General features: G+C 53.3%; 1 protein-coding gene across 13 annotated transcripts in view; it reads right to left on the bottom strand.

Annotated features, from left to right (window-relative positions):
• Nucleotides 1-25,726, bottom strand: part of EPS15L1 (epidermal growth factor receptor pathway substrate 15 like 1) — a 106,179-nt gene that overhangs the window by 45,259 nt on the left and 35,194 nt on the right. For all 13 annotated transcript variants that reach the window (XM_010806555.4, XM_024993958.2, XM_059888000.1 and 10 more), the window contains 8 exons: nucleotides 24,220-24,345; nucleotides 20,262-20,321; nucleotides 16,514-16,747; nucleotides 12,314-12,471; nucleotides 10,437-10,593; nucleotides 10,063-10,148; nucleotides 7,291-7,363; nucleotides 69-230 (listed from right to left, as the gene is read on the bottom strand). In XM_010806555.4, the coding sequence (XP_010804857.2) occupies nucleotides 69-230; nucleotides 7,291-7,363; nucleotides 10,063-10,148; nucleotides 10,437-10,593; nucleotides 12,314-12,471; nucleotides 16,514-16,747; nucleotides 20,262-20,321; nucleotides 24,220-24,345 (1,056 nt within the window). The remainder of the gene's footprint in view (nucleotides 1-68; nucleotides 231-7,290; nucleotides 7,364-10,062; nucleotides 10,149-10,436; nucleotides 10,594-12,313; nucleotides 12,472-16,513; nucleotides 16,748-20,261; nucleotides 20,322-24,219; nucleotides 24,346-25,726) is intronic.

Below are 25,726 nucleotides of genomic sequence, written 5' to 3'. Positions count from 1 at the left end.
GCTCAGGGAAGTTCCCAAAAAGCATTCTCCTCCTGCTGGGCCTGGGGCGTAGGGAGATGACGACTCACCATCTGGGTCTCGTCCTGGCACTTCTGCCTGACGTCACTCAGCATGTCTCGGAGCTTGGCCTTCTGCTGGTCCATTTCATCCAGGCGGTCTTGGGCATCCTGTTTTTGAGCTTCCAGCTCTTGCAAACTACTTGTTTCCCGGTCTAAATCATTTTGTAATTCCTAGGGAAGGGTCACATGAATTTACCCGAGACTCGTTAAAATGGGGACACGTCCAAGCTAACTGTCACAGCCGAGGCCGGAGCCCCCAAGACAGCCTCCAGGGACTTCCCTGGGGGTCCAGTGGCTGGGACGCCAAGCTTCCACTGCAGGGAGCCAGGGTTCAATCCCTGGTTGGGGAACAGAAGATCCTGCATGCTGTGCAGTATGGCCAAAAAATAATAAAAATTATTTCAAAAAATAGAAAGATGGCCTACAGAACGACACATACCACAGCGAACAATGCACACATCCCGGCGCAGTGGCTCCAGTTCGGTCTCTCACTAAGGCCCTCAGGAAGTATTTACTGACGTCCTAAGAGAGGCCAGGCACCAGCAGAGGGGCTGGGTTCCTGGCAAGAGGAGCACTTCAGTGACTGGTGGTCATGAGCGGGGAGGGAAGAGGCGTTAGTCAGACATAAATGAGCAGAAATGAACGGACAGCTTGGGTGCTGTCGGTCAGGGTCTCAGGGGCGTGGGGAGACCAGACCAATGCTGCATGAGGGGGGAAGAGCCCAGGGAAGCACGTGGACCCAAAGGACGAGCAGGTGGCAGCCAGGAAAAAAGGCAGGAAGGTGAAGAGAAGAGGGGGCCACAGAGGACCTGTAAGAGAAGAGGATGCCGTGCTCCACCTGGATCAAAGGAGAGCAGGCTGAGAGCACCCGAGGCCACATGCCACGCCACAGATGCCATTGGCTTCTGCAGCCAGAAACCCCTGCAGTTGGCTGAACGCGGGGAGCAGGACATGATGGTTCCCAACCGCTAAAGCTCCTCCAGGCAGGAGGAGCTTGGCTCCAAGACAGCCATTGCAGGTGTCCTCGGACTTCACTGTTAAGACTTCCAGGGGAAGGATCCTAGAGGTGGAAGGGCGAGTGTGAAAATGTGCACTGTCTATGATGGCAAAATCTGAAAGCGATGTAAATTTCCAAGCGGAGCTGGCTGGACTTTTAGCACAACGCACCCTGAGGGGCACTGCACCCCACGGCCGAGCTATAGAGCAAAAAGAACAAGGCACGCGGCAGAGCATGCACGTGTGAGGCACACCAGCACTTGTGCACACAGGAAGGCAAGAACAGGCACAGATCTCTCTCCTTAAACACACACAAGACCTTTGTGCGAGGCCTCGCGGGAGCTGATGGACTGTGCCTCTGGGGGAAAGGGGGTGGGGGTGGGGGGTAGGAGGCGTCTCTGTCTTATTTTCAACCAGGTGAATGTCACATCTACCTGCAAGGCAGAGAACTAAAGGAGACAGAGTGGGAGGGGAGAGTGCGGCCTGAGGCTGACACGAGGAAGCAGTGGAGCTGGGGCAGGGACTCAAGCTGTGGCCCAGGGCAAGGCGGCGGCAGCCTGGGCACGGGGGTGGCTGTAGGACTCGAGGGGAGCGGTGGACTCGAGGTGACCCCTGGGGGGTCGGGGAGACAGGAGTGGAGAGACCCATCCCCAGGACCGGCTGGGGCTGCCAGAGGCTGACGTCATTTCAGAGCACAACCCAAACGGGGTGCAGGGTCTCCCTTTCCCTGCTTTTCTAGTGTTTACGGAATACGTATTCATGCGTTTGGCTGTGTCGGGTCTCAGGTGTCTCACGAGGGATCTCAGGCTGTGCGCAGACTCTCTAGCTGTGGCACCTGGTCTTAGTTGCCCCTCGGCCTTTGGGATCTCAGTTCCCCGACCGGGGATCGAACCCGCACCCCCTGCGCTGGAAGTCAGATTCTTTACCACTGGACCACCAGGGAAGTCCCTCCCTCTCCCTGCTTTGACAACAAAAAGTCATGGCTCGCTCCTCTTTGTCCGCCAAAGCACATCTCTGAGTTATTTGTGGGACTGGGTTTTCTGCTCCCCAGTCTCCTTGTCCCTGACCTCTAATTTGAAGAACAGACCTTGAGTGTGACAAGTCTGGAAGGGATAAAACCAAATGTCTTTGAGAGGAGGCTAGTGGCAGAGTGGAAACGTGGGTCCGCCACATCCAAGGGAAGGGCAAGTGACGGTGGAGGCGGGAGACAGAGGAAGGAGGAGGGTCAGACCCAGCAGCTTCGTCACGCGGGACGTCAAGGAATCTGGGCCTCTTTCTGTAACACAGAGGCAGTCGTGGAGGAGCCCAGGGGAAGACGGACTGCCAGCTGCTGGTTAGGAAGGATGCTGGGGTCAGAGTGGAGGAGGTATCTGAGCAAAGAGAAGACAGAAAAAAAAACCCAGACAACCTACAGACCCAGGTCAATCCCAACTGGAATGCCAGTCGTCTTCTGACAGGCAGACTCCAAGACTCAAAAGGAAATGCAAGGGATCCAGAACAGACAAAACAGCCTTGAAAAATCCAAAGTTGAGGATGCGTATTTTCTGATTTCAAAACTTACTACAGAGCAACAGCAATCAAGACAGTGTGATTCTGGCATAAGGAGAGACAGGGATCAGTGGGACAGAACTGAGAGGTCAAAAATAAATCCACATGTCTATGACCAACTGATTTTTGAAAAGGGTGCCAAAACAATTGAGTGAGGGGAAAAAAAGAACAGTCTCTTCAAGAAAAGGATCTAACTGGCCCTCCTCGTGCAAAACAATGAGGCTGGACCTCTACCTCACACCATACGTAAATATTCCCTCAAAATGGATCAAAAGCATAAATTTAACAGCTGAAACTACAAAACTCTTAGAAGAGAATGTGGGGTAAATCTTTGTGACCTTGGATTTGAGAATGGGTTCCTGGATATGACACCAAAAGTAAGGGTAGCGACTTCCCTGGGGGTCCTGTGGTTAAGACTCCTCACTTCCAATATAGAGGGTACAGGTTCATCCCCGGTGAACTAAGATCCTACAGGTCGAGTGGCACAGCCAAAATATTAAAAAAAATTTTTTAAAGAGCAAAAAATGGAATAAATAAGCCAGACTTCATCAAAATTTAAAACTTTTGTGCTTCAAAGGACCAACGTCAAGAAAGCAAAAAGACAACCCAAGGATGGGGACATGATATTTGCAAATCATTTAACTGATAAGAGAATTTATCTGGAAAATATAAAGAACTCTTAACAACTCAGCTACAAAAAGGCAAATAATCCAATAAAAAATGGGCAAAGGATATGAGTTGGCTTTCTCCAAGAAGATATACAAATAGCCAATGAGCACATGGTAAGATGCTCACCATCATTAGGGGAAGCATTATGGGGAATGAGATACCACTCCACACCCACTAGGAAGGCTATTAAAAAAAACAGGACTAACATCAAGTGTTGGCGAGGATGTGGCAAAACTGGAATCCTTATGCATTATTACTGGTGAGAATGAGAAATGGTGCAGCCACTTTGGAAAACAGTCTGGAATTGCCTCAAGGGTTACACACAGAGTTACCAAGTGACCCAGCAATTTCACTCTTAAATATACATACCCAAGAGACGTGAAATCACAGGTCCACACAAAAACCTGCACGTTAATATTCACAGTGGCATCATTTGCAATAGCTAAAAAAACAGAAAAACCCGAACAGCGATGAACTGGTGAACAGATGACTAAAGTGTGGTGCAGCCACACAGTGAAGCACAGAGTCAGCTATGGGGCTTCCCTGGTGGCTCAGTGGTAAAGAATGTGCCTGTAAATGCAGGGGACATGGGTTCCATCTTTGGTCCGGGAAGGTTCCACATGCAGCAGGGAAACGAAGCCCGTGCACACAGCTACTGAGCCTGTGCCCTGGAGCCTGTGAGCCGCCACTACTGAAGCCCGCGTGCCTAGAGCCTGTGCTCCGCACCCCAACCAGAGAGCGGTCCCGCTCACCCCAACTGAAGAAGGCCCACACGCAGCAACGGAGACCCAGCACAGTCAACAACAAATAAATAAAACAGAGAATAAAAAATAAATAAAAACCAAATAAAAGATAAATAAATAAATCTTTAAAAGAAAAAGAAGAAGAAATGAAGCACTGATACATGCAACATGAATGAACCTTGAAACTACACTGAGTGAAGAGAGGCCAGACACAAAAGGCCACATTATATGATTCCACTGACAGGAAATGTCCAGACAGGTAAATCCAGAGGCGGAAGGTACACTGGTGGATGCCAAGGGCCTGGAAGGACTGGGGACCGCTAACGGGTATGGAGGCGCTTTTTGAAGGGATGAGAATGTTTTGTAATTGACTGTGGGGACAGCTGTGCAACTTCGTGCATATTCTAAAACCCACCGAATTATACACTTTAAATGGATGAATTGTAAGGTATGTGAGTTACATCTCAATAAAGCTGTTGTTAGAAACACAAAACAGAACAGTAAACCAGGCAAAGATGCCACAGGACCTCACTAGGACGATAGTCATGGAAACGGAGAGACCCCCTCAGGCAGGAGGGGGAAGGGGGGCCTTTGGGGGCAGAAGCTGAAGCTCCCACTGCTTAAAACCCAACATAAACTGGCCTGAGGACCAAGGCCTCCTAGTCAATGCTAGGCCCTCTGAAGCCCATGCTGGCAGGCATGACAGATGATCTCCTGGACAAACCCATCTGGGAAAAGGCAACAGGAACCGGAGTCAAACCTGGTTCTCACAAAAGAGCTTTAATACATACAGTGCTCTGAGAGGACCCTGGTGGTCCAGTGGTTAAGACTCTGCCTTCCAATGCAGGGGGCACAGTTTCAATCCCCGGCCGGGGAAGTAAGATCCCCCATGCTGCACATGTCATGGCCTGAATAAATAAATAAATAGTGTTTTGTTGCTGCCTAAGGAGCTGCCATCTCGTTAGACTAGAGCCCCATCCTGGTCTGAGTACAAATGAGGCTCCCATGCAGCAGGGGCTGGCCTGGCTGGCACTGGCCCCGCTCCAGCTCCGAGGGACTGTGGGGTGCACAGGGACACCACATCTCAAAGGCTACAGGAGTGTGCTGTCAGAGCCCAGTAGCAAGGTTCTGGGGGGGCCTCATCCAGCCTGCTGTGCAGACCAAAGGGACAGCACCTCCAGACACCAGACTGACCTGACGGCTTTCTCAGAATCGCTGAGGACCTGGGGACTGGTTTCCCTGGAGTTCAAGGACGTCACAGCACCCAGATCCCCGGGGACAGCAGACCGTATGGAATAACAAAGACACGAGAGGGAGGACCGGCCAGGCATTCGCGTGGCTGGCTGGGCCAGGGCCGAGGGGAGATGGGGGATGAGACCAGCATCCCTGCACCAAACAGGGTGGAGAGTGAGTGATACGGGAGGGCAGTTCCAGGACATGGGTAGAAATCAGAGGGCTGAGATGACAGCAATACACCAGAACAAGCAAACACCCAGAAAAATAGTCCCTTCACCCGTGGCCTCATACATGATGCAGCTTACTTGAGCAAAAAAGCAAAACAAAAAATATGACGACAGAGGCAGGCGGTTCCCTGCCTTTTGATCCAAAACATACCAGGGGACCATCTAAGGCCCAACCCCTGATGCCAGCGTGTACAGAGTGAGAAGCCAGGAAAGAAGCGTCTGGACACTGCAACGTGTGAACCAATGAGAACCCACCCTACCCCGCGTGCAGATGGAAGCTGTGGCAAAGGACACCTCCTGCCTGGTGAGCGGGCACTGCGCGTCGCCAGTCCGCTGGGTGTCTCATGACATCCCCCAGCCCTCGTGGGACAGGGGATGGGGAGGGTGACAGAGTGCTGCCCAGACCCCTGAGCCTCATGGAGTCGGGTGCTGCCGCCCTAGGAGGCGGCCCAGAAGAAGCACCCACTTCAGGGTGGTGGGAGGGCGCCTGCACATCACGGCCAGACGCTGCTCCCGGCGCTGGCCCTCGCTGGCGGCAGGGAGACTGAGGCCGGGAGGCTGAGCCAGCTCCCGCAGTCCCCCAGGTGAGCCACGGTGGGGCCACAGTGCTGACTGCTCCGCCTCACTCCTCTCCCCCCAGCTCTGAGCTCAGAGCACTCAAAGGCCCCACACAGAGACCAAGAGGCCCAGCAGTAGGCATTCTCGGCGGGGCGGGGGGTGGGGGCGGGTGGAGACAGACAACTCGCGTTTCCCCCTGGTGGCAGGGCCATTCTCTATTCATTGAGACCTGAGGCATCTTGGGAACCAAGGTGTCTTCGAGGGTGCGGCTCCTAGGCACTGACCACTGTGTTTCCAGCATAGCCTCACTCTGCCCAGATGAGTGAGCGCCTGCCAGATCCCGGGCACCAGCCCACTGCCTGGAGGAGCGGAACACTCATTACCAATGTTGCATAAGGTCTAGAGATGTTACATAACTAGCCCAAAAGCGTACAGCTGCTAAGAAGAGCCAGGTTTGAGCCCTGGCACTCAGACCCCAAACAGCCGACTCAGTGGAAAAGACCCTGATGCTTGGAAAGACTGAAGGCAAAAGGAGAAGGCGGCAGAGGATGAGATGATTGGATGGCATCACCGATTCAATGGACATAAACTTGGGCAGACTCCAGAAGACGGTGAGGGACAGGGAGGCTGGGCGTGCTGCAGTCCATGGGGTTGCAAAAAGTCGGACATAACTGAAAAACAACTCAGACCCCCAGTGTCCATCGTCACCACCCTCCACAAGGAGACTCTTCAAGCAGGGCCGTCCCGAGAACAGGTTAGAGAGCATTGCCTGAACCTCAGAACTTCAGGCTAAGTGGGAGAAAGCAGACATCAAGGATGGGATGTAGTATGATTCCCTTTCTGTGAAATGTCCACAAGAGGCAAATCCATAGAGACAGAAAAGAGCTTATCAGGGGCTAGAGGAGGAGATGGGGAGTCACTGTTAATGGTGATGGGATCTCCTTTCGGGGTGATGGAAATGTTATGGAGCTAGACAGAGGTGATGGTTAAGCAATATAAAGAATATGCTAAAAATGACTGAATTATATACTTCAGAAGAATGGATGCTACGTTACGTGAATATCTTTTTTCTAAAAAAAACCCACTATCTACGGTTATAGGAAACTCAAAATAAATCACTTGTAAATCCCTAAAAGCTTGAGTTTCCAATGAGCGCCACACTGCCCCCTCTGCCCTGCCCCACTACCCCCACCAGGAGTCCCTGAACCACATCTGATACAAGGTCCATCCTACCAAAACCAGCCACGTGCTTACCTGAACTTCGTTGGTTTTCTGTCTGATTGCCTCTTCCTTTTCTCGAATGTCTTGTTCCAGTGAGTATTTCTCTCTGTGTGTTTGAACAGTCCATGAAAGCACAAAGAGAGGGCATGAGGCACGAGCTGACCGTCTCCCCCACACTTCTCCCCAACGACCGTCTGCCTTTAGTCACCCCCTCCCCTCCAAGTGTGGGTGAAGCCTGCGGATGCCACAAGGCCTGGCCCCCAACATGGTCACGTGAGCCTCTGAAAGTAGAGAGTGCTCGAGTGACGTTCAGGGTGAGAAGGGCTGGACATGCCTCTGCTGACTTTGAAGATGGAGGGGTCACAGGAGAGCAGCACAGGGCCACCCCTCAGAGCAGAATGAGCCCCACCGACATACAGTAGGAAAGGAGGCCCCAGCCTCCCAGCTCCGAGGAACTTGGACAGCACCCTGAACTCGGCCCTGTGAAGCCCTGAGCAGGGGCCAAGCTGAGCCCTCCTGGATTCCCGGGCTGCAGAGCTGCACACGAATGAATCTGTGCTGTCTTAAGCCATTCCATACACAGCAAGAGAAAATGAATATGCTCTCTAAATCCTTGGTGCGCCTGCCCATGAATGGTGAGTGCCTGCTTCTCAGGAGACCAGGCACCGAGGACATGTGGAAAGGGGCCTGGCTTTCAGGGAGCTCACAGGGGACAGGTGAATACACGAATGCACACAATCTAAGTGCCGAGAGGGAAACCCAATGGGGTAAGGAAGGGGGTGGAGTGTCCCACAGTGGACGACCAGGAAGGACCAAGGACATGGCCTGCGAGGGGACAACGTGACGGCAAAACATTCCTGTCAATGGGCACAGGGAGGCAGAGCTCAGCGGGGGAGCCACGGTCGAGTCCAGAGTGATGCAAAGTGGGCCAGGGACTCCAGAGGGCTGGCCACAAGGAGTGGGTGAGGGTCTCTGAGCCCGGCTACTGCTCACAGGAGGCTGTGGTGGGCCGCTGTGCACTCCGGGTCCCTGCTGGGGCCTTGTCTGCCACCTCAGCTGCAGACAGCTCCCCACCCCCGGCAGCAACCAGCCTGGCTCTTCTCCTGAGAGACAAAGGCTTGTGTGCCCCTCCCCCAAGTCCATACAGTGAAACCCTAACCCCCTGTGATGGTGTTAGGAGGTAGGCCTGTTGGGAGGTGACTGGGTCATGAGGACAGGGCTCCCAGGACGGGGATTAGTGCCCTTATAAGAGACCCCAGAGACCTTCCGCGCCCCTCCAGCATGTGACAACACCCTAAGAAGACGCTGTCTGTGGACCAGGAGACACACCATACTGGACACTGGATCTGTCTACACCTCTATCTGGACCCCCAGTCTCCATGATGAGGAGACTATGTATCTGCTGTGTAAGCCCCTTCAGTCTGGGGCGGCTTGTTACAGCAGCCTGAATGCACCAAGTGCCGGAAGGGGCTGCCTCCGTGTCAGAAACCTCACGTGGCCAACGCACCCTGCCTCCCCTGCCAGGAACCCAGCACTCATTCAGCAAGGCCTCCTCTGGATCACCGGGTCAGACATGAAACAACCGTGAGAGCTTGCATATTCGTTCCCACAAGTCTAAGGACCACCTAACAATACAACGTCCCCTTCAGATCCATTAGACTGGGTCCCGTCTCCCGGGAAGAGGCGCCAGTTTGCCACGCCCCCAGGCAACAGGCCTGAAGGTCACTCTCGAGGTCACCCAGGCAGGCTTCCTGCACAGGCCTGCTCTACACACGCTCGCCTCTCACCTTCACTGGGAAATGCTCCAGGCTGCCCAAGGCTGCGCAGCTGTGCAGAGGCAGTCCTGGCCTGACACAGACACCAAGACCCCAACTTTCACGTTAGAGGGTCCCCTCCCTCCTCTATCTGCACGCCTGATTAACAGCCTCACCCTGGCTCTAAGAAACTAGCCCTCCATCCTCACAGACCCTCTCTGCCTTGCCAGGCTGCCTGCACTGATCTCTGGTTTGGAAATCTGGCCTCGGGGAAGCTGGGGACAGAACAGGAGCCATGTTCTGGGCTGAGCATGAAGCAGAGAATCTGGCTTCAGGAGGCAGCCAAAGCTGAGCTAAGTGGCCAGCCAGACACCCACCCAACTGGTCTTCCACGATATCTGATCTGCCTCTGCCTCTCAGAGTTCTGCTCCAGTCAGGTGCAAACCACGCCCGAGGGGCACCCAGCTGTGAGCAGGGCCTCACCTGCTCTGGCAAAGTGACACCGTTTCCACTTTCGGCCCAGAAACACTCCCTTTCTGGTGGACGGCGGGTGCCCTTGGTCCTTAACTGGCTACGCCCCACCCCCCGGCCCCAGAATAAGCTGGTAAGAGGATGCTGCTGTACAGAAGACCACATACGCTGAGAATACAGACACAGCCGCCAAAGCCCTTGTTTACAGGTGGGCGCTGGAAGCGAAGGTGGAAACCTGGACACGAGGCCTCTCTCTCAGAGCCCAGCGGCTCCTCCTAGGCCACAGTCTCGCCACCTGAGACTAGCTGCTTTACTTGTCTGGATACTATGCCTTCCTGCGGAGGGCATGGGGTGCTCTCAGTGCTGGAGACCCCACAACCCACACTGGCTCCCACTGAGGGGCTCAGGACTTGAGCTCATTAAGTCATTTCAGGAACCTGGGAGAATCTGTGTCCCTTTGCTCCTGCTGAACAAACTCGTGATGGCCAAGTTGAGAGTTCGTCCACAAGCCTCTGCTGCTTCCAGTAGCAACCTGGGAAAACAGACTGGAATTGGAGGGCAAGGGGGCATTTTAGCATACCTCTGTAACTGGCTGATCTCCTGACTGATGTCGTCAAGTTCCTTCACCCCGGTAAACTCCCCCGATCCAAGAGTGCTTGAACTATCCTGGAACCAAATTCAGACACAGAATTAAAACCGCAAAGTTGACCTCATAAGACAGCAGGGGCAACAGGTCTTGGAATAAGGTATAAAATCATTCATCTCCATCCCCCAACCTGGATGGAAACCATCTGGGCAGTCCAGACACACCCCGCGGGGCCCCTGGCGAAGGCTGGACAGACCGCCAGCACCTGCCTGCTCGGTGGGCTGCCGGCGCCACCTGGTGGCGGGCTGAGGGGAGCACCGCGAACACTAGAGGAATGAATGGGAATGAACGGACCTGCAGCTACTCACCGGGATGGGAGTGCCTCTCTCTGAGGGTGGCACCATGTCCGGGGAGAGCACTTGAGGGGGGTCGATGCCTTTACTGACCTTCTGCTGAATGAAATACATAGCTAACGCGAACTGGTCTTTGCTTAACTTTCCCGTTTGCCTCGTATCGGCCAGGGCCCTGGGAGAAACACGGCAATGCTGATTACACATCCCAAGCACCAGCATTGGTTCTGAGTATGAGGAACCCACACTTCTGAAACATGGACCGTGACAGTAACTGAAAACAACAGACCACACCTGCGCTTCCTTTCCTACTGAAGAGCAGCCACCCCCCCCACCAGCAGCCCCCAACCCAAGCGTCAGGCAGGAGGGGGCTCCTCTCCCGGCTGGAGAACTGCCTCGGGCCCAAACAGCAGCCAACAGGGCTGGGAGAGATCCCCCTAAGTGTCTCTATTAAAGGCTGGTTTTAAGACATCTTTGTTCTTGCTCCCATTCAAGGGCAGGATAGGAAAGCTTGAACTGCAACTATTTCTCCCAGTTCTCTGGGTGAGGGCCAGTCCTGCAGCACATCCAGCCCACAGCGGCTCTCAATCTGCAGTCTTGTCTCTCCGGCCCGCCCCGTTTCCCGGTCACTGAAGGCACAGGGGCTCTGGCCCACATGTTGCGGCTGCTCTGTCCGTGTGCACTGGGCAGCGTCGCTCTGCTTGTTCTCACAGGCTCCCTGGGCACTTGCAGGGGACAGGCCCACATCCTTATGCGGTCCCTGCACCCTTCCTGGCATGTTATCTCTGCTTTGGTTGCGTCCCCCTCCCGAGTCCCCAGCCACCTGCAGACAACCCCAGACTGTCCTCTGAGCGTGCCGGTGGTTGAGTGTAGAGCTCGCTCTTCCTGACCTCGGCCTTCACTCTCGGTATGCCATCCCTCCACGTGCCTTCCTTTAATCCGAGTATATCTGTGATTTCATTATGTCATTTATGGGTCGGCCCTTACAGGTCGAGATCCATGTTATAAATTACCTTCCTTTATGTGATGATCGGGCCATAATTCGAATCCTGTTCACAGGCACTTCAGCACCCAAGGGCGCAGGCCGCCCGAGTCGTCACCAGGAGCTGGGCCTCCCCCAGTGACTGACTGGGAGGCACGTGCTCCCTGAGGAGGGACAGCCCGTTTTCTCGGCAGGGCCTCGCCTCACAATGCGGCCATCTCTCACTTATTGCAAAGGACAGTTATTTCCCCAGTTACTCCCAGTCAATGTCACAGCTCTGCTGGGAGGGCTTCATCCCTCCAGCTGCATGGAAATTCTCTTACAGCCCCCAGGCAAAGCCCTCTAAGGGAGGACTCGCCCCTCCGAGAAGAAAGCTAGGAAGTGACTGCCACTGCTGGCCATCCCAGGGCCGTGAAGACTGTCCTGCCGGCCCGGGAGGAAACGGGCAGCGGAGATGGCTCCCTGACCGGTCCTGAGGTGCAGACTGGAGCCTCCCTCTCCCCAACCCCGTATCACTGACCTTCATGGGGCAGGGCCTCTCAGGGATGTGGCCACAGCCCTGAGGCCCAGGGTGGCCCTGCTGGAGCCTTTGGCATCCTCACTGCACACTGCACCCCCAAGGGGTCGGGATCGAGCGCCTGCAGCTCCAGTGGCTGTGCTGAAAGCTGCAGGTCCACTAGCAAGAACTGGCCCCGGCCATTCAGATCGCCCCTGAGCTCCCCAGAGGGACACAACAGGAAGCCTTCCCACTGGAGGAGACTACGTGGACACGCATGGAATACAGGGAACGGGCCGTACACTCGGCCCTGACAGCCGCCCGCTCCGGCCTTGCCCACACACAGCCCAAATCTCACTGGGAGGGTCAGTGAGGCCCCCAGTGCTGAGGAGCAGAGGTCCGTCTGTCCGCCCTTACCATATGTGTGCTAGAAGGTTCTGGGTGAGGCCCGAGTGCATGAAGATCTCCTTCACCTCCTGGCCACTCACATAGCCATCCAAGTCCAGGTCGGTCTTCAGGAAAATCTCGTCAAATCGCATCTTGTCCGCCACCGGCACCACCCAGCTCACTGTTGGCTGAAAGGGGTTTTCAGACGTTAATTCTCAAGCTTTGGGGCTTCCCTGGTGGCTCGGTGGTAAAGAATCCACCTGCCAACGCAGGAGACATGGGTTCAATCCCTGGTTCGGGAAGACTCCAGGTGAAGTAGAGCAGCTAAGCCTGTGCTCGAGGGCCCAGGAATCGCAACTACTGAAGCCCGCGCGCCCTAGAGCCTGTGCTCCGCGACCAGAGAGAAGTCTTCGGACTACAACCCTGCTCTCCACAACGAGAGAAAAGCAACGAAGACCCAGCACAGCCAAAAATAAGTAAATAAACTTCTATTTTTAAAAATCCTCAGGCTTTTTATCACCTACAGATATTACACTATTAAAGTCTTCTCGTGCTCATTTCAGCAGAAGACCCTCCATGAGGCGAATGGGCAGACAGGATCTCCGGTCTGTAGATGGGAACACTGAGGCTCAGAAAGCTGAGTGCTGACTCGGTCAGTCTCACCCAATGGCCCGTCTGTGCCTCTCGCAACCCCATCACAGCACCCTGAATCTTTGTCCCGAGAGAAAGGTGAAGACCCAGCAGGTCTATCTGCCAACAGCCCGCCCACCGCGCTGCCTGGGAAACAGGGAAAGCCGGTACCCAGTGCCAGGGGGAGGCTTCAAGTGCACCAGAGAGGACCCTCCTGACCACTCCTGGAAGGCCTGTCTCCTGAGAACCGGCCCGGTGGCCAGGCCGCCTCCCCGGCCCCCCGTCTTCCACCCGCAGGTGCTCTCTGCTGCCACAAGGCCAGCCTCATGGCCCCCAGCTGCAGACCCCCCACTCCATCCTCCTTTGAGCCTGAGCCCACTCCCTGAGACACAGCAGACACCCCTGGGAGGCGTCGGCACACACAAAGCACTGCCACGCAGTGAGTGGGCTGACACGCAAACTGCGCCCACAGGACGGGTGGGCACCCAGAGTCTGCAGTGCTGGTGTGGGAGCCCAGGCCTCAGAGAAGCACGACCACCACCCAGGAGGGCCCTGCTGCGGCCGACAAAGCTGAGAGCCCAGCAAGGTGTTGCAACTTCGGTGGTCGGTCACCCAGCGCACGTGTGATCTCTCCTCATACCACCTGCTCAAGTCCTACACAAGAAGGGCAGATGCCAGGGGGCACCAGGGCCAGGGCAGGGCTTCCCTGGTGCCTCAGTGGTGAAAAGTCCGCCTACCAATGCAGGAGACGTGGGTCAGGGCCCCCGTAACTGGCCCTCTGGGGGCCCAGGTAGGGCTTTGCTCACCTAGGGATGAGGAAAGTAGCAGGGATCGAGGACGGGGGGAGGCATGGAGTTTGTGGGTCCACAGAGATGCCTGCTGTCATATCTGTGATTCCACAAGCTGCCCCTATTCCTGCGGAAGGGGACACACAGACCCCCACCTCTGACCCCCAACCGTGGCCAGCAGTACACCGTCTAGTCGGTGGGGTCAGCAGCATGCTCCTGGGATCCGGGGAGAGTCGCCAGACCACCAGGGGGTGGGCTGCCCCCATCAGCAACCTCAGCCCCGCTTGCTCCCTTGTCAGTGAAACACACCACATGTGACCTAAACTATGGTACTTAAGAACTCTCGGCAAGAATTCTGCAGACTCAAGGTCTTGGGTCTGGGACTTCCCTGGTGGTACATTCAATAGGAATCCACCCACCCACCAATGCAGGGGACGCAGGTTCGATCCCTGATCCGGGAAGATCCCACATGCTGTGGAGCAACTAGAGCTGGTGCACCTAGAGGCCACACTCCCCAACAAGACAAGCTGCCACACTAAGAAGCCTGAGCACCGCAATGAAGAGCAGCAACCCACTTACTGCAACTAGAGGAAGCCCGTGTGCACCAACAAAGACTCAGCACAACCAAAAATAAATAAATAATTTTTTAAAAGGTGTTGGGTCTTGGAAAACAGCAGCTCATGCTAGTCTAAGTCACTGGGCCCAGCCCCACCTCTCTGAGTCCAGTTCACCATCTCCTGGCTCACTCTGCCCCAGCCTTCTTCCTGTTTCAAGGACACGGGGAACATCCCCACTTCAGAGCCTGGCCAGGCGCTAGTCCTCAGGTAGCTTCTTATTGTTCAAATGTCAGCTCAGATGTCACTGCAGCAGGGGCCTTCCAGCTGGCACCACCTGCAGGAGGGAACCCTTACTCACCCGGACACTTCCAGGCCAGGCCAAGTTCTGCTTTCTCAGGACTGCTGGAGCTTCCTCAGTTTACCGATGTAAACTAAGCTTATCATCTGAAGCTTAGTTTATCGTCTGTCTCCCCAGAGGGCAGCCCCAGAAAGTACTGGGCACAGCTGGTAGGCTAGGAAAGGTGCCTGGGTGGGGCCAGCTGCGACTGCCCTTCACCAAGAGCCACACACAACTCACCAGCCAGAGGCCATGCCTCCCTCTCCAACGGGCTCCTAGGACTAAGCCTCCTCCTCCCTATCTGATATCTTTTTTTTCCCCCAACTCCAAGATATGTAAGCTGCTTGAGCCTCACAAGTCGAAAACCAAGCTTTAAATATACGTCACGATCACTGGAACTCGCCTGGTGGTCCACTGGTTAGGAATCCACCTGCCAGTGCAGGGAACACGGGTTCCATCCCCGGGCCAGGACGATCCCACATGCCCCGGAGCAACTAAGCCCGTGCACCACAACTACTGAAGCCCATGTGCCCCAGCGCCTGTGCTCCACAAGGGGGCCGGCACAGCGAGAAGCCTGCTCACCTCCACAGAGCAGCCCCACCTGTCGCAACCAGAGCAAGTTCACGTGCGGCAATGACGACCCAGTGCAGCCAAAACTAAATAACACTGGGGTTTTTTCAAATGTCACTATCAAGAGACCTCGCTGTTTTCTTGTGCGTTTCTCATCTCCATCATACTGAAAACACACACGTGGTGCTGGCTGGCCTTCTTGTCACAGTTCATCACCTCTGAAACCACAAGTGAGGCAGAGATGTATCTCCTGTTCTTGCACGTTTCAGACAACGTCAAAGGTGCCTTTTCATAAAGAGCTCCTCATGATGCTGCCAGAGGGAGAAGCATCTTTTTTGACAAATAAGGAGTTGTCCTGTGGAGAGGTGGAGCCCCCTCCTGTTTTCCTAACATGAGACGGATGCCTCCCTCCATCATCTGATTACTCAACATGTGTTTACTGAGCATCGAAGCACCAGAGATTCTTCTTGACACTGACATTATAATCAGGAACTAACTCTGCTCTCACAAAGCTAACAGCAGAGGGCTGGGGGTGAGGAGGGGACCTGAACAGACGATACATAATTAACTGCAGAACAGGCCACGTGTGCTAGAAGAAGGCAGGTAGAGGGTCAGCAGTGGTCACACCAGGCTTTCCAGACAAGTGACCTGTGAGCAGAGGCCCTGCGATGCCGGGTGCCTCAGGGTGCAATCTGGGGGCGTGCGTTCCCAGCCAAGGGTCTGCCCGAGGAAGGAGGGCCAGGGGGTGAGCAGAGAGCCCCGAGGTGGGAGCGCACTCAGTGTGTTTGGGGAAAGGTGGTGTTTATGTATAAGGGAAGGAGAAAGTTAATTCTGAAGCCCTGTTGTTATGGTCTGAATGTCTGCAACCCCCTCAATTCATACACCACACGTCCTCAGCCCCAGTGTGACGGTGTTAGAAGTGGTGGGGGGCCCTCCGGGAGGTGACTAGCTCATGAGAACAGAGCCCTCATGAACAGGATTAGTGTGCCCTTGTAAGAGGGACCTCAGAGAGCTTCCGCACCCCTTCCGCTGTACAAGGACACAGCGAGAGCACAGCCATCTGTGGACCCGGAAGTGGCCCCACCAGACACCGAGTCTGCTGGCGCCGGGATCTTGCACTTTTGCTTCTGGAAGTGAGAAACAAATCTGCTGTTTAGAAGCCACCCAGTCTATGGCATTGTCACAGCACCCAGATGGCCTAAGACATGTGCTATAAAGATGTGACTTAATCCCAGACTTTACCCTTCTTGGGTCACAAATGACTCACTCCTGAGCAACCTCTTACTGGGACTCTACGCAGCAGTGCCAACAGGCGCTCTGAGGTGTGCCAGCACGAGAGGGCGCTCACCTGTGCCTGCTTGATGCTGTGCTTGGGAGACAAGCTTCCGGTGCTGTTGAGGCTGCTGACGCTGCCGTGGGAAGGCGTGGAGCGCAGGCTGTCTTTCGGTGGGGGGCTGGCGGGCAGGACGGGCACAGCCCCCGCGAACATTGTCTTCTTCCTCTTGGAGGGCGGGATGAGGGACGGGGGCAGGACGGAGGGCACGGGCTCCTTCTCGAGGGCTCGGTACACCAAGTGCATAGCCTGCGAGGACAAAAGAAGGCATCTGGGGGCGAGGCCCAGCGCCAGGGCAGGTGGAGGGCAGCTCTTCAGTGGCTCAGGCATGCCATGAAGACGGCTCTTTCTGAGGCTGCTTCCAAACGGAACGAGTGAAAATAAACCTTTTCTGATGAGCTATGCCACCAAGGCATGATTTTCCAAGATGTTCATTCAATCACACAACACTGAAATGAGTACAAAAAGAGGGATTTCGCTGGTAGTCCAGTGGTTAAAAACTCCACGATCCCATTGCTGGGCGCCTGGGTTAGATGGGACCTAAGGCCCGCGGTCTTAGGCCTGTGGGACCTAAGAGCCCCCAACTACGCAGAGATCTAGCACTGCTGCTATAGGAGAAGAGGACAGGAGGGTCAGGGATCTGGCCAGAGAACTAAATCCTGCACGCCAAACTAAGACCTGGGGCAGTCAAATATATTTGAAAAAAAAAGAAATATAAAAATAAAGCATGAGGGGTTTGGGGATTAGTGCTTAATGGGGACAGGGCTTTAGCTCTGCCAGGTCAAAAAGCTCTGATGACGGACGGTGGTGATGGCTGCACAGCCACAGGAGTGTATTACACCCCCAAACCTAAAAGCGGCTACAATGATAAATTCTGTTACGTGTATTCTACCATAAATTAAAAAATAATAATGGACAGCCAGTGAAAAGAACAGGATGACAGAGAAACACGGAAAATGCTCAGAGAAGCTGATGTGTGTTGGGGGAAAAAACACAACTGAGCAGTGTGGGGTGTGAAGGAGTATGAATGGAATCACATGAGAAATTTATAATTTTCTTGGAAAATGTTTAAATTTAATCTAGAAGTTTAAAATTTCAAAGGCTTTATACCACTGTATAGTAAGATAGTAACAAGCTTTAATTCACTTGTATATTGTAAAATTTCATCTTAAATACATTGAAAATTCCTGAAACAGAAGATGGATATTGTTGTATTTCATTGTTTTTCTATTACTTAGGAATTACCAGATTATTCAGCTTTTTTTTTTTTTTGCTTGAAGTTAATCATGTGTGTGCTTTTTAGTCACTCAATTTGTCCAACTCTTTGCAACCCCATGGACTGTAGCCCACCAGGCTCCTCTGTCCATGGGGCTTCTCCAGGCAAGAATACTGGAGTGGGTTGCCATGCCCTCCTCCAAGGGACCTTCTCAACCCAGGGATCAAACTCGGATCTCCCTTACTGCAGGCAGATTCTTTACCATCTGAGCTACCAGGGAAGCCCTGAACTTAATTACTATTTATTAAAGCATTGTCCTTAACTATAAGGGGCTACTTTATTCTATTTTCATTTGACATTTAATGGAATGAGATGAGTGAATAAATGTCATAAAGCGGATAGAAAGATCAAAGATGAGAATGAGGAGAAGGGAAGGCAGAAAGAAAAACAGGGGATGGAATGACCTGGGCCCAGGGTGGGGAGATGGGGGCCAGGAGAAGTCAGCCCAGCAGGCAGCTGGGAGAAGTGGGTGGGGAGCTGCAGGGGTGTGCAGGAAGGCCAGCTGCATAGGAAGGCGGCCCGTGGGACCTAAGGGCCCCCAACTATGCAGAGATCTAGCACTGCTGCTAAAGGAGAAGAGGCCAGGAGTGTCAGGGATCTGGCATGGACAGAAGCCGACATGGAACCGTCGGGACACCTGGTGGTCATGTCTGCATATACACCTGCTTCCCAGCTCTGTCTGCTGAAAGGGCCAGAGGAAGCAGCGGCATCCAGGGGCCACTGAGCACTCCAGAGCCCAGACCGTGGTCTCTAATACCCTTCTCCACTATAAGGAACTGGGGGTCCCAGAGCAATGGCTGATAACGAGCTGAGAGAATGGGTACACAGCAAGAGCCGGGAACGTCACATCATGACAGAAGTAAGCAGATGCTCAAAGAATGATACCATGTGACCCAATGACAAAGGGGTTGGGCTGCAAGAGCTCCCACTGGGCAAAATAAATCATTCAAGTAAAGGATTCTAAACCATGGAACAGAGAACAGGAGACACGTCCCTAAGTCCACTGTGATGTGAACAAATCCCTTGCAGTAGAGGGCGAGCTAGAAAATGTACAAGGAATGACAAAACCAGAAAATCCTCATAAGGCAACTATCAGAAACCCGACTGATTCAGGTGAGACTCCTGGGAGGATGTGACAACTAGCAGGTGAGAGGCGCAAGGGTGCAGCGTGTTCCGTCTCCACGGGTCATCTCTCATGAAGACCGAGCACAAAGGGAGACAGTAACTGCAGAGAGAGCCCCGAGGCCTTCACTGACCTCGATCACGGCTGACACCAAGGTCAAAGACGTGTAATAGGACATCACACGTCCTGTGGATGTCCTGTGCCCTGGGGAGAACAAGCATCACCTCAGTGGGGACCTGTCCCACAGAAGTACACGCCCCGGATCATCACAAGGAAACAGCAGACAACCCCTCACCAAGGGATGCTCTACAAACCAATGGGGAGAACAAGCATCACCTCAGTGGGTACCTGTCCCACAGAAGTACATGCCCTGGATCATCACGAGGAAATAGCAGACAACCCCTCACCAAGGGATACTCTATAAACTGCTGGCCTTAAAAATGCCCACACAACCACAAGACAGGAAGACAGATGCAGGAGCTGACCTAGATTACAAGAAACAGGAGTACAGACACAGGAGGCTGGAGTCTCCTTCACTATAAAGGACATTTTGGGAAACAACTGGCAAAATGTGAATAATATCCTTAAATTAGACAACAGATTAATAAAATAATACACATAATATATATATGTGTATATATACAAAACATATATGATATAACCTATAATAACAGATAGTACAATAGTACACAATGTCAGTGCCAATTTCCTGATCTTGAATTAGATGGTGGTAACTTAAGAGAATCCTCTGGCTTGGGGATATACACACTGAAGTATTTCAGGATGAAAAGGCCCATGTCTGAAACTCTAAAATGGTTCAAAGGAAAAATTAATGTGTGTGTATATATGCCTGTATACCCTCATATGCCAATGAGAGGAGAGAGGAGGGGCAAGGAGTGGAAGAGAGGGAAGGAGAAAGAAAGTCATTGTAGTAAAATGGCAACACTGGGAATCTGAGTGAAGATTCAAAAGAAGTCTGTCAAATTAAACCCAAATTATGTCAAAATAAACATTCTTAAAAAAATTAAACAAGAGGAATTTCTTGGAGGCCCAGCAGTTAAAGACTATGGTTTTCCAATGCAGAGGGTACAGGTTCCATCCCTGGTGGGGAAACAAAGATCCCACATGCCATAAGGCATGGCCAAATAAATAAACAAGAAAAAAAAAAAAAATCCAGGGTGGGAGGGAGGGAATATATGTACACATATAGCTGCTTCACTTCATTGTACAGCAGAGACTAACATAATATTGCAAAGCAACTATACTCCAATAAAAAAAGAAAGAAGAAAGTCCAGAAATCCCCACACGAGTGGCACGTTTCCATCCTCAGGAGGGTGGGGAAAAGAGTCTCAGCAGGGACCTACCACTGCAAACTCATCTCTGTCCAAGTGCCCGTCCTTGTCGATGTCGCTGAGGTCCCAGACCTGCAAGGGAAGAGCAGCAAGGCTTAGTGGGGGACAGTACCTGGGCTTCCCGCAGGCAGGAAGGGCCTGTGTGGTGGCAGGCATGCCCACCAGAACTCACATTCTGACTGCACACCCAGGTTAAGACAAGGAAATCAAAGTGCATTTAAAAACCAGTCTTTAGGTTCTCTGAAAAGCCATCATCCGATGAAGTGTTGTCAATTCCAAGATCCTTTCCACCATATTGACGATCATTTTCACTAACAAATGACCATGATTATAATCACGTCTAGTCTGGTTTTTGAAGAAGGCAATGGCACCCCACTCCAGTACTCTTGCCTGGAAAATCCCATGGGCGGAGAAGCCTGGTGGGGAAACAATCCGTGGGGTTGCAAAGAGTCCGACAGGACTGAGTGACTTCACTTTCACTTTTCACTTTCATGCATTGGAGAAGGAAATGGCAACCCACTCCAGTGTTCTTGCCTGGAGAATCCCAGGGACGGGGGAGCCTGGTGGCCTGCTGTCTATGGGGTCGCACAGAGTCGGACACGACTGAAGTGACTTAGCAGCAGCAATCTGGTTTTTAGTCTTTGGTTTTAGTACAGTTCTGGCTCTGAACACAAGCCCGACCCCAGCACGTGCACACACATGCACACACACACACACTCTCCCCCCCACCCCATCCCCATCACAGCTGGGAAGGGCCATGGGCATGCACTTGAGTAGGACTATGGGATCGTGCCTCCTCTCCCCTATCAGTGGATGGTGAGAAAGAGGCCACAAACTATGCCAGGTCAACCTAGCACCCAGAAAGACAAGGCAGGCACAGATCAAATGCCGTGTGCTAGGTTTTCCAAAGTACAATCAAGGCATGAGCTTCGTGACCTAGGTCAGCCATCCAGGACCAGTAGAGGGGCCGGCCTGACTCGGACACCAGTGCCCAGAGCCAGGCAAAGGGCCAGGGTCCACCCACGATGCTATGGATGCTGTACCCGCACCCAGTGAGCCACGAGCTGCTTCAGCTCAGGGCTGCTTGTCATGTGTGGGCCCTCCTCTTCACCTCCTGCTGCTGCGTCCTTGGCCTGGGCCACTCCATCACTCCACAGAGGCCAGAGCCTCAGCTGGCCTCCCTGCCTCCAGTCCTGTCCCCAGGGTAACCTCAGGACCTGCCCTAGAACGCACTCTCACCCCACTTCACCCCACTGACAGCATTCAGACCCTGCCGCTCCGCCTGGCACAGGGAGCCTTGTGCCCTTAGCTGGGCTCCACACCCCAGCCCATCATCCTGGGACTCCACCTGGACCTCCAGGGCCCTCAAACCGTTCACAGTCCCCTCAAGCACACGGATGCCCTTTCAAGTGCCTGGCACTGGGCTGAGCGCTTTACGTCCATGGTCTCAGCTAGGGAAGAGCAGCTCAGGAAGAGGAGCGTTCCCCAAAACACAGGACACACAGGCCTTCCTGGCTCCACGGTCCCACCCCACCCAACAACACTGATGTCTGGGGCCAGCTCACCTCTGTGGAGGCCACCCTGTGCACGGCACGCTACTGAGCAGCATCCCTGGCCTCTGCCCACCTGCTATCAATAGCACCCAACCCAGGTGGGGCAACCAAGAGTGTCTCCAGACACCGCTCAACATCCCCGTGGGTGGAACTGCCTGGTGAGAACGCCAGCCCTCCTCGGCATGCTGGGCGGCCTCTGCGTGTGCCATCGCGCAGCCAGCCTTCTCAACCCATCATAAGCCCCTGTTCCCTCCCTCTGGAGGCTACAACCCAGGGGCATCTCCTCTAGGCAGCCTTCCCTGCCTGCCCTGAACCCCCCGCTCAGACAGGTCAGGTACCTCCCCTTCTACTACTGTCCCCACCAAGCAGAACTGTGATTATCAAGGAGGCAAGGTGGGGCGGGGGAGCACCAGGGAAAAGTGAGAGCTCTGGGACCACCAGGACCTCATTCCCCTCTCCATGAAACCCCAAGCAACCAACTGCCCATTCTCAAGGCCCCCATTTCCTCATACGGAAAATGGAGGACTTCCCTGGCGGTCCTGTGGTTAAGACTGTGCTCCCAGTGAAGGGGGCACTGGTTCAAGACCCGGTCAGGGCAGATCCACGTGCTGTATCTCAAAACAGAAAAGAAAGAAAACAAAAGTGACAGCATCCGTAACACCATCCATAATAAAGTAGTTGCAAGTCACTCAGAGACTTCATTCCTGCAAAGCCCTAGAACAGCGTCTGGCACATACTAAGCCCTCAATACATAAATACTGGGATCTTAACTATTACTTACTTATTTGACCTCCAGGACTGTATCTATTAATGATTCTATCCCCCGCTTCCCAGTGCTCAGCACAAGGCTGGCGCAGAGCAGACTCCAAAAAAAGGCTCCAGATGACTAACTGGATACCCAACGTGTGGGTGCAGGGGTGCACAGATGAATGAGCATGCGCAGATGCGGGGACGGACGCCTGAGGGCACCGATGCGCGCGTGCACAGATGGATGGGTGCGTGGCCGTGGAGGCACACGTGCACGGATGGGTGGGTGCGTGGACGTGGGGGCGCACATAACACGGGTAAACGGGTGCATGTGTGGGCTGGTGTTTGGAAGGAGGGAGAGAATGAGAGAAGAGCAGAGACGTGAGCCCTGTGGAGAAAACCTGGTGCCAGGGGAGAAGGTCTGCAGAGCCCACCCTCCAAGCGGCAGCTCCCCTTCTGATAAGGCACACCCACTTCTGTCGGTCTCCTTGCCCGTGCACGACTTGGCTTTATGACACTATCGCAGCCCGCTGTCGGGTCCTCTGAAGAACTGCCAAATAAAGGCACACCCTGTGCAGGAGCAGATCACCCCGTCCTGCCCGATACAGACCACTGTGATCACTGTGGGTCCCCAACAGGTCTCCGTCTACACCACACCACGACAAGAAGACAAAGGGGTCTGTGAGATCCCTTTTCTCAGTGGTCTCATTTCCAAACCAAGTCCTATCTGGGCGCTACAAAAAGGGGCCAGAATCTGCAAATGTGCGACTCAAAGAGGGGCGTTACTAGGGGACTCCACGTGGGCAGGAATCTGCCCCTTGCCCACGGTTCTACCCAATGGTGCGAGCCTGACCCACAGCCGTGGCCAAGGGCAGCGGGGGCCTTGTTCTGTCCTCCTGCTCTAGGTCTGCGCCTGTCACCTCAGCAGCTCCATCCAGACAGAGGACAACATCCATCCCCTCGATCCAGAGTGGCACGGAGACAGCCACTGCAGAGCTGGGCCCTGTGCACAGGGCAGACGTGAGCGGCCATAACCAAATCTCAGAAAGAAAACAGTCAGGTTTAGAGAGCTGGATCTAAAAAACTTGTAGGGACTTCCCTGGTGATCCACTGGCTGAGATTCAGTGCTTCCACTGCAGGGGCATAGGCTTGATCCCTGGTTGGGGGATGAAGATACCACATGCCGTGCAGTGCAGCCAAAAAATAAAATTTTAAATACTTGTGTTTAACAGGAACAAAACTGAGGCTTTAAAATAAAGGGGTGGGGGAGGTGGAGAATGCATAACATTTTATCTAAACTTGCAGCAGAATTGAAAGTACCTTTACCTTAGGTTCACAGGGAGGAAAAAATAATGAAAAATAGAAAGAAAATACAGACATATATGACCACACTCCTCCCCTAGAAGTCTGGCTTCAAGTCCAGCTTGGCCTGTCCTCAGTCCTAGGCAGTGAGAGCACCTTTGAGGTTGCCACCCCATGCATGCTGGGAAGCCTCTGTCAGCTGCACCCTGTGCGGCCCCGAGCCAGCCCAAATGCACTGACTACTCCACCCACAGCAGCTCCTGGGAAAACTGACGGTGCACAGCTGTGCCTTGAAGTGTCGGGGGAGGTGGCGGGGTGGCATACCAACCAGATTCAGCAGTAGTGCCCTGTATGAAGGAACCACTTACCCTGCCCAGGACATCAAGAGGCAGCTTGGAGTTCATGAGGACTGGCTTGACTTTGTCTCCAGACAGCAAACCATTGACAGGTAAGAGGCTTTCAAAAATTCCATCAAATTTTGCCTTTTCTTCTACCTAGTTGGAAAGAAACAGCCTGAGTGAGGGGAAAAGTATGAGTGTCCAAAATGAGCCCTGACCTTGAAGCTGACTGAAAGTGGGCAAGGATCCAGCACTGGGCTCACCTAAGAGCACAGGACAGTCTTCCTGCACTTCCAAAGTAAAGTCTAGGCAGAAGGACACAGTCCTCGAGTGACTACGGATATGGTGGCAAAGGTCAACAGGGGAGAGAGGAGCCTGGCAGACTATATGGTTCATGGAATCACAAGAGTCAGACATCACTTAGTGACTAAACAACAACAGAAACAGCCCAAGGTAATCCACAGATTCAATCCCCATCAAAATACCAATGGCATTTTTCATAGAATGAGAACAAGTAATTTTAAAATTTGTATGGAAATGCAAAAGACTTCAAATAGCCAAAATAGTCTTGAGAAAAAAGGCAGAGCTGGAAATATCAAGCTCCCTAACCTCAGACTATACTGCATAGCTACAGCAATCACAACAGTATCCTACTGGTTCAAAAACAGACAAAGATCAAAGGAACACAACGGAAAGCCCAGAAATAAAGCCATACACTTATGCTCAATTAATCTAAGACAAATGAGGCAAAAACGTACACTGCAGAAACGACAGTCCGTTCAGTAAGTGGTGCCGGGGAAACTGGGCAGCTACATGTGAAAGAATGAAACCAGAACGTTGTCTTACACCACATACAATAACATGCTCAAAGTGGATTAAAGACCTAAGTGTAAGACCAAAAAACCCCTAGAAGAAAACATAGGCACAACACTCTTTGATATAAATTGTGGCGATATTTCTTTAGATCTGTCTCCTAAAGCAAACAAAAAGAAAGAAATGGAACCTAATTAAAAGCTTTTGCACAGCATAGAAAACCATCAACAAAACGAGAAGGCAGAGAGACAAGATGGCAGAGGAGCAGGTGGAAGTGGAGTACATCTCTCTCCACAGATGCATCAGGAGTACATCTTCAGATGCAGAAGATCTTGCAGAGAACAGCTGAGTACAGGCAGGAGTCCCTGACCACCAGAAAGGAACACACAGACTCAAGACCCAGCACCTCCCAACTGCCGGGAGCACCCAGCGCAGGATACCTCACCCAAATAAGGAGCCAGGTAAGAACACAAACCCAGTCATCAGCAGACAGGCTTCCCCCAGATACCCCAAAACACACCACCTCACACAGCCCTGTCACCTCCTCCCACCAGAACACAAGCACAAGCCCCTCCTGACGTGAAGCCTACTGAGGCCACTGGACCAACCTCACTCGCCGAGCGCAGAGACCAAGACTGAGAGGAGCTGTGACCCTCTAACCACAGGAGAGGAGACCTCAGACACAGTAAGCTAGACAAAATGAAAAGATGAGAAATACGGTGCA

Source organism: Bos taurus, chromosome 7 (genome assembly GCF_002263795.3).
Source record: "Bos taurus isolate L1 Dominette 01449 registration number 42190680 breed Hereford chromosome 7, ARS-UCD2.0, whole genome shotgun sequence".
Classification (NCBI taxonomy): domain Eukaryota; kingdom Metazoa; phylum Chordata; class Mammalia; order Artiodactyla; family Bovidae; genus Bos; species Bos taurus.
The sequence above is the reverse complement of the archived record's forward strand: the minus strand, read 5'-3'. Positions and strand labels throughout refer to the sequence as shown.